Here is a 7,460-nt window from a genome sequence, read left to right on the forward strand (position 1 = left end):
GGTCCTGCACAGGTGTTTGAGGTCTTAGATAGTCATATATAGCATGTCTTAGGGTTAGGTTCAATACATCCTTTCCTCCAGCTTTTGCTGTGTGTTTGCTTGTCTGAGGCTTTGCTTTGCTTTGGCTTTGGCCATTTGCTGCCTCGGGCCTTCGCTTTCGAGGCTCTTGCTGTTGTCCTCGTCTCGTTCTCGCGCTTCGGAGGTTTTAGCCTCGTGTCTGCTGTCCTCTCACTGGTGCCAGAGTGCACTGTTCCATCGTGAAAATTGGTATTCTGCAATCAAAGCTTAAACCAGACTTGGAGCTTTTCGAATGGAAGCGAAGCAGTGGGTCCAGCTCTTCTAGCCCCCCCAATGGTGTGAACAAAATCCTGCCCCCGAGCAGTTTCGCAACCAAGAAAGTCAGAAATGGCTGGTCGTAGGTCAGGAAGGCCAAACATGAGAGCAGCATCGTCAATAGAGATGGCTCTGATGGATGGGGCATAGGCGAGATGAAATGATGTGCATCCAACAGAGAACGGGCGCAATGGCATAGGGACAGTTCCCACCTCCCTGTGCTGGAGGAGCTTTGCAATTGCAAAGTGATTGGTGATGGGACACGAATAGCCGGGACATTCAATGGTCTCCAGAAGCTCTGCTGGGATGTCATAATCGTCGTTGTCGTTGTCGTCTTCATTGAAATCAACATCATCAGCAGCAGCATCATCAACCTGCTGCTTCGAGCCTGACATATTGTCCAGCAGACTCGTGGCGAGTTCGAAGCGATGGCATTTGTCAGCGCGGTTCAGATGTCGACAGATCTGCGAATTGTAATTGTTGTTGTTGCTCGAGCGTGCGGGATCCTTGATTTCGGTGATGTGTGCGTGTTCTGTAGTATCAGCAGTCCATTGCATGATAACTCCACTGTTTTGGATACTTGGAACTATGCTCTGCATAAGCTCAATCTTCGGGATATACCAGTTATCGATGACTCTACCACGCTGACTGTGACGAAAACCACCAGCAAGAATTGCATTTTTGTTGGCGTGAAATTCTTCGAGAGCTGCAGAAATGCGCTCGAGATCGATGTTGTTAATCCAAGGTGATTGCACAAGGTAACGAAAGTCCATTAGAGCTCGGATGGCAGTGATCATGGCACTAGGTGCTGCATCTGCACTAACCGCAATGATCGAGTGCTGTATGTCACGCTGAGCACGCCCTGTAACTTGTTTGAGCTTCAAAATACCACCATGAAAATGGCGAAACCCTGTGATGGGCTGCATCACAGAAAAGCGAAAATCAAGCTCGGCATCCCCAACCGCACAAATGAGCCACTTCACATTGTGGTCATAGAATTCTCGATGGATGTGGTGGAGTGTCTCAGGAGTGAAAAAATGGGATGGGTCAGAAAGTGCCCAGTCCTCAAAGAATGGTTCAGATACGCCATTTAAGCGAAATTTCTGAGCTTCGCGAAAGAACGCTTCGATATCGCCAGGATCTGCCCTTGTCCAGATGACGCGTAGCTGGGCTAGCGTAGTTGATTTCATGCAAGGCTCGTGGCGGAAACTGTCTCTGAACTGCTTGTACATGGCCATGGTGACTGGGGAGGTTTTCCCACCAACAGTAGCCAGCATCATGGCCTCTGGAGTGTCGACGATATAGCTTGCGAATGGTGTGAAACAGTATCGACTGTGTCCAACAGGATCGGACAACATGACTCCTTTGCGAGCGGCTTGCTTGAGGGGATGTAGCACAATGTTCAAGCACTCATGAATTAGGCAGTCCTCGAGTACGCCTCACATACATTTTTTTTTATAAATAAATTTTGGTACGGGGAGGAGGGCGGTAAGAACGAAGGCATTAGATGACGACTTGAGCTCCGTGGACATGTGTATATTAGCGAGACTGATAAGGAGGGGATGTGCGACTCTGTTGCCCGTCATCATAGAAATGTTGGTCTTGTCAGATGACAAAATTGTCCCAAGAAGCGTTGCACCTCTTGGCAGGGCTGACTTTTGAAAACAAGTAAGTACAGCAACTCACAAAAAGCAAGAAAAACCCACCTGCATGTTCCACGTGTCATCACCAGTCATCCATTCAGAGTACACGCGACACAGTCGCTGCGCAGTAGTATATACCCTGCGAGACGTAAAATCTATGCGATCGTGGAAGAAAGGGTGATTTAAAATGCTCGCGATGCATTCCAGGGGATCACGCCAATACAAAACGACAGGTAATTTTGTCGGATGTGCAGTAAGGATCGTTTGGGAGAACCAGCGTGGACCGCTAGGTAGCATTTCGGCTCGACCACGTAGTTCCTTGGCTGAACGAAAGGACAACGGAAGACTCTTGATCTTAATGAAACACTTGTCAGAACCGTGAATGCAATAAAAAAAGTTTTAAACTAACCATCTCGAGTGAAAGAAAGTTGTCGATCTTCACCATGCTCAAGATCATCACCCTCACCACTACTACCTTGCCATACCTCATTCCAATCTCCAAATCCAGGCCCATCAAGCTCTGAGTCGATGTCAGGAATATTCGGTTCGTCAGTATTCATAGAGTTAGCAGTAGTATGAACAGATGCTGAACGCAACCTTATTAGATCCTGTAGCCAAGTGTTACAGCCAGAGCGAGGTTGGCTCATGTGTTGAGCCACAGTGCCATGGTCTTTGAAATTGTCTTTGCCGCACGAAGGACACTGATATGACATATGAGTTCGACTTCCTAAGGAGGGTTCTAGGCCAAATTGATTGTGGGAAGTTTGGAATCATCGTGAGAACCATCAACTCACATCGTCCGAATCAATGAAGTGTTTTTTTATACATCATGTCAACTGGCAAACCAGTACATCTCAATATAAGTGATATCCCGTTGATTTCACGTCGTCCTGCTCACTGGCATGCAAGCCTTAATACTCTGTGTCACTCTGGTGATGGTATTTCTGACCTATACGAAGTAGTCGATGCTATTAGGACAATGGCAAGTAAATATTTTACTACTAGTGCAAACAATTGTTAACATTTTTACAGGCGATCGAAGATGTCAATGATTTTGAAGCGAACCTCATCATGGACCTTGCGAGGGCCAGACGGGATGTGTTCAACGCAGAGAAGATACTTGCTGACTGCGTGCTCCGCGAACACGAAGTCACGGCGACTCTCTCCAAGCATAAATTTGACATTTTGAAGCAGTAACTAGTGAAGGCAGATATAGGAATAGGTCACATGCGGATCGCGTTCAAAAAGCACGGTCTTTCTCATCGCACACTCATGCAAAGCAATTTGCCAGGTAAGTTCCGATACAACTGCATACTACCTGACAGCTAAAGTTAAATATAAGAATCATTTGAATACCATCACATCCAGGTCCAATTAGATTGAAAAGTTGAGACTCCTTGAACACGTTGAACCTTAGCACCTCTATTTACCATCACACCACGCATGTATATAGTATGTATGCAAGTGTACTGCGCAATACATGTGTTTTATTGTAATGATCACGTGTCGCATTTGAATCCAATGTTCAAAATGAAAGAAATAAGGACTATATATTGCATTAAAGTGTATGACCGGGTACTAGTAGTATAGTAGTACTACTAGTATACAAATGTCGAAATGTGCTGCAATGTCCCACAGCTCATGTGGAAACTGGATACCTTGAAGTTCAAGCGCACTGGAACTTTGAGGGAACTGTGGAGTCTGTCACGGGCTGCACAAGAACGTGACTTCCGTGCTCCCTGTGGGAAAAGTTGTAGTTTACTGATGCGTATGTAGCTTGAAGGGTGCCTATATAGCGCTACTGCGACTACAGTAGCTTGAAGGGTGCCTATATAGTGCTACAGCGGCTATATAGCTGTCACCAGGGCTACGGCATTTTGAGTGTTTTCCTGATGTAGCGCTAATAACCAGTACCAAGGCCATTCAAGAAGATATCACTACTGTAGTTGAGGACAGAACATCCATGCAGGACAGTCTGATTGCAGGAGAAGCACCAGTTATTAGTAGAGTTGATTGCGGTGTTCTAGATGAATGAATCTTACGTGCAGTGCTGTCACTAAAGCACAAAAAGGGCTCACCACTAGATCACGTGCCATCTCGACTGCAGCACAACAACGCTGTCCTATCCATTTCGCGATGACTTTGCCTGTGTTGATCTCACTCTACCTAATCCTAACCTACTTCCTAATCTAATAATCTACGTAACGCTCGCTCGAAGCTCCCTACTAGTATGCCGGGGTGCAACTACATGTCAAAGCTAGCCTCCGCTGCTATAAACTTCCCGATACTCGTCAAGTCACCTTATTCCAGTTTTATTTGTCGATGTTCAGTTTGTGTTCTTACTGTTGGCACGAGCTCTTACCATTGAGCAGGAAACGTCTTGAAAAAGAGCATGACTGTGTTGAAGTTCAGGTGCGTCAGTAGTAAGAATGTAGTTGAGAACGGTTAACAACAAGGGAATCAGCCCTTTGGTAGGCTGTACGCATGGTATTACTATTACACATCAGGGAAAACCTCCTGTGCTAATTTAGATATAAATAGACACAATACATCTAACTCTTATAAGTCAGATAAACTATTACAAATTAGAGCTAAATATCAATATCATTCATAACATACATGTAATTATTGCTAAGTTATAGAGTACTACCTAAGGGTCATAAAACTATGCCTGTCTACAGGGTATTGAGAAACTCGACACCTGAATAGTGTGATCATTGATGCCGTGAGTGTGCAACAAAATTTTAAAATATCCAAGTCCAGCATTTGTGCATATTTGTTTGTATCATGTGACTTGTAGTTTGAACGAAGAAATATCTCAAGTCCAACATTTGTACGTATTTGTTTGTATCATGTGACTTGTAGTTTGAAATGTTTGAGCGAAGTGGTGCCATGTCACTGATCTTCAACTCTCACTCTCGTCTTCGAAGCTTTAAGAGGCATTGCTGGTGTTCCTGCACTACATACAATTAAGGTGCGCAATGATTTTTTTAAATTCTAAAATTCTAAAAACTATTTATTCTAGGATGTTCGCAGTGAGTGAGTCTGTCGGTCCGAGTTCGAGTTCGCCAAGTTGTTGCCCGCCGTTCGCAGTGACTCAGTGAGTCTGTCGGTCCGAGTTCGAGTTCAAGCCACGCTGATCCAAGCTGTTGTCCGCTGTTTGTAGTGAGTGAGTTTGTCGATCCTCGTTCGAGCTCGAGCCACGCTGATCCATGTCGTTGCCCACCATTTGCAGGAAGTGATCCTGTCGATCCTCATTCGAGCTTGAGCCACGCTGATCCATGTTGTCGCCCACCGTTCGCAGGAAGTGAGTCTGTCGATCCTCGTTCGAGCTCGAGCCACGCTGATCCATGTTGTCGCCCACCGTTCGCAGGAAGTGAGTTCGTTGATCCTCGTTCGAGCTCGAGCCATGCTGATTCAAGTCGCTGCCTCCCGTTCGCAGGAAGTAAGTATCTCATTTTTATAACTACTAACTTTATATCTATATGTATTACCCGCAGGTAAACCCTGCACGGGTACGGGTAAGGGTTCGAGCTTGTCATACCCCCTAGCTACATTTTACTACACTACATTTCAGTATGTTTTTAATCAAATTTAATTGTTTTCATGTATACAAGTTTGAACTAAGGATCAGCCAACTCCCAGAAAGTTATAATAATTTGCAAAAAACTTGTGATAATTATCAATAAGTTAGAAGGCAGTAAAAGATTCTCACTCTATTACGTAGCGAGGTACGAGTGAAGGATTAGAGTTTTGTCTTTGGGCGAGCGGAAAACGCCGGCGTCTCTTGTTTCTGCTCCTCCACTAGTAGAATCCTCGACGCTTACCTCGTCGAGTTATTTGCTTTTCTCCTACACACATTCTAATACTTCCACACCTTTACAAAGCACTTAATATTATCCAATCTCTCAAATTTCATCCCCGCCATCCACTTCAAAATGGCACGTATCGCATCCAACCCTACCTCTGACGTTGAGCCCGACTTCGCGTCAGCCACCTTCGAAGGGTTAAGAAATCGCATCATCGGAAACTCGCAGACAACACACGCTGAAGCAGCCAACAAACTCACAGTGGGATGGCAGCAAGACTGCGACATTCGCGTTGCCGCTTGGAACCAGCAAGTCACCGAAGACGCTAGACTCGCGGCGGAACAAGCCCAAACCATGCGAGAACTGTTGGAACAAGAGGAATGGACACGTGAGCAAGAAGCAGAGAACGAATGCTGGGAGGCCAAGAAGAAAAAGCCGAAGATAAACGACTTCATGGTATGTACCTCCGTCAGTGATACTCTTACCCCCCATCCGTCCCAGTATGCCATCCACAAACTCAAATCGTTTGAGTACGTGGAGTTATGGTACTTCAGCCCCGACGGATGCAAAGAAACTGCAGACGAGGCCAAGTCCTCGGCAGACGGGACCTTCGGTTTCACGAAAGTGGAAGACTTCGTGGCCCTAAAGCCTGTCGTGTCCTTCAAGCCATCCCGCAAAGCTATTCAAGACCACAACCTTGAATAGCGCCAATTCGACATGGCAAAGAACAGTTTCCTCCTTTACATAAACAAGCTCAACTGGCCGGAGAAGCACCAACACGCCATCACAATGTTCTTTATGAACATCGTATCCCACCCTCAACGCGCTGAACCCTTTGGGGAACGCGCGTTACTTCTTTATGCTGCCCGTGTACGCCGAGACTGGCACGACACGCTGACCCTCGATAATGCATTCGACATTAGCGTCTTTAACCCAATGCTCCTCAAGAATATGGCAGAAGAAGTGTGGAATAAGTTGCATCTGGAAAGCTTGAACGAGGTTCGTCACTTTCACTCGAATCTCATTACAATTCAAACTAATTCAAACTTCCCCCCTCACCCATCACGCTACCACACATGCTCCCGTTCACGCTCCCGCTTCCACTACTGCTTCCACTACTGCTTCCACTATGCTGCCGCTACCAATGATCCTGAAACCTCGCTCCCGCTTCCCCTCCTTCCCTACAATCGCTGGTACCCAACCAGATGCAGCAAGCTATGGCTACACAGCAGCCCGCTCACGAACCCCAAACCTCTTCCCAACGCAACCAGCACAAGAGCCAGCCCTGAACTACTTGCTCTCGTTCTCGTTCCCCCCCTCGAAACCCATCAGGTCATCTACCACCTCGTCCCACGTCTCCGAACCACCAACAAGCCAAGCATGAGCGCAAATGCTCTACTCGAGACAGGCAGGCTTTTCAGAGCAGTGCAGCATCAACAGGCCTACATGCCTGCGCTCTGTGCCTCGGCTGATTCGCCCACAACATGCACAAATGCAAGAGCGAGTTCCTCTGGGACAGCAAGACCCCAACACACTGTCGCAGGAGCGCAGAAGGTCGCCTTGTCAATTCTCAGGGTCTCCAGTTGTGCTACGACTGGCAGAGACCCAACGGATGCGCGAGCAGCAGCAAGGATCACATTCACGAATGCTCCGGCTGCGGGAACCTGGATCACGG

At 46.8% G+C, this 7,460-nt stretch overlaps 2 protein-coding genes across 2 annotated transcripts; one reads left to right on the plus strand and one right to left on the minus strand.

Annotated features, from left to right (window-relative positions):
• Positions 1-278: 278 nt before the first annotated feature.
• Positions 279-2,689, minus strand: F5891DRAFT_1182460 (uncharacterized protein; the record flags this gene model as incomplete). The annotated part of the gene is made up of 5 exons (XM_041366168.1): positions 279-1,708; positions 1,781-1,988; positions 2,040-2,330; positions 2,386-2,412; positions 2,462-2,689. 5 exons carry the CDS (start codon positions 2,687-2,689, stop codon positions 279-281), a joined length of 2,184 nt encoding a protein of 727 aa, XP_041231808.1.
• Positions 2,690-5,914: 3,225 nt separating this feature from the next.
• F5891DRAFT_1125632 (uncharacterized protein) lies at positions 5,915-7,074 on the plus strand (the record flags this gene model as incomplete). The annotated part of the gene is made up of 3 exons (XM_041363985.1): positions 5,915-6,439; positions 6,491-6,784; positions 6,991-7,074. The coding sequence occupies 3 exons, from the start codon at positions 5,915-5,917 to the stop codon at positions 7,072-7,074; spliced, it is 903 nt and encodes a 300-aa protein (XP_041231809.1).
• Between the last annotated feature and the right edge of the window lie 386 nt (positions 7,075-7,460).

Source organism: Suillus fuscotomentosus (genome assembly GCF_016647785.1).
Source record: "Suillus fuscotomentosus strain FC203 chromosome Unknown F5891scaffold_5, whole genome shotgun sequence".
In the NCBI taxonomy this organism is placed as follows: Eukaryota; Fungi; Basidiomycota; class Agaricomycetes; order Boletales; family Suillaceae; genus Suillus; species Suillus fuscotomentosus.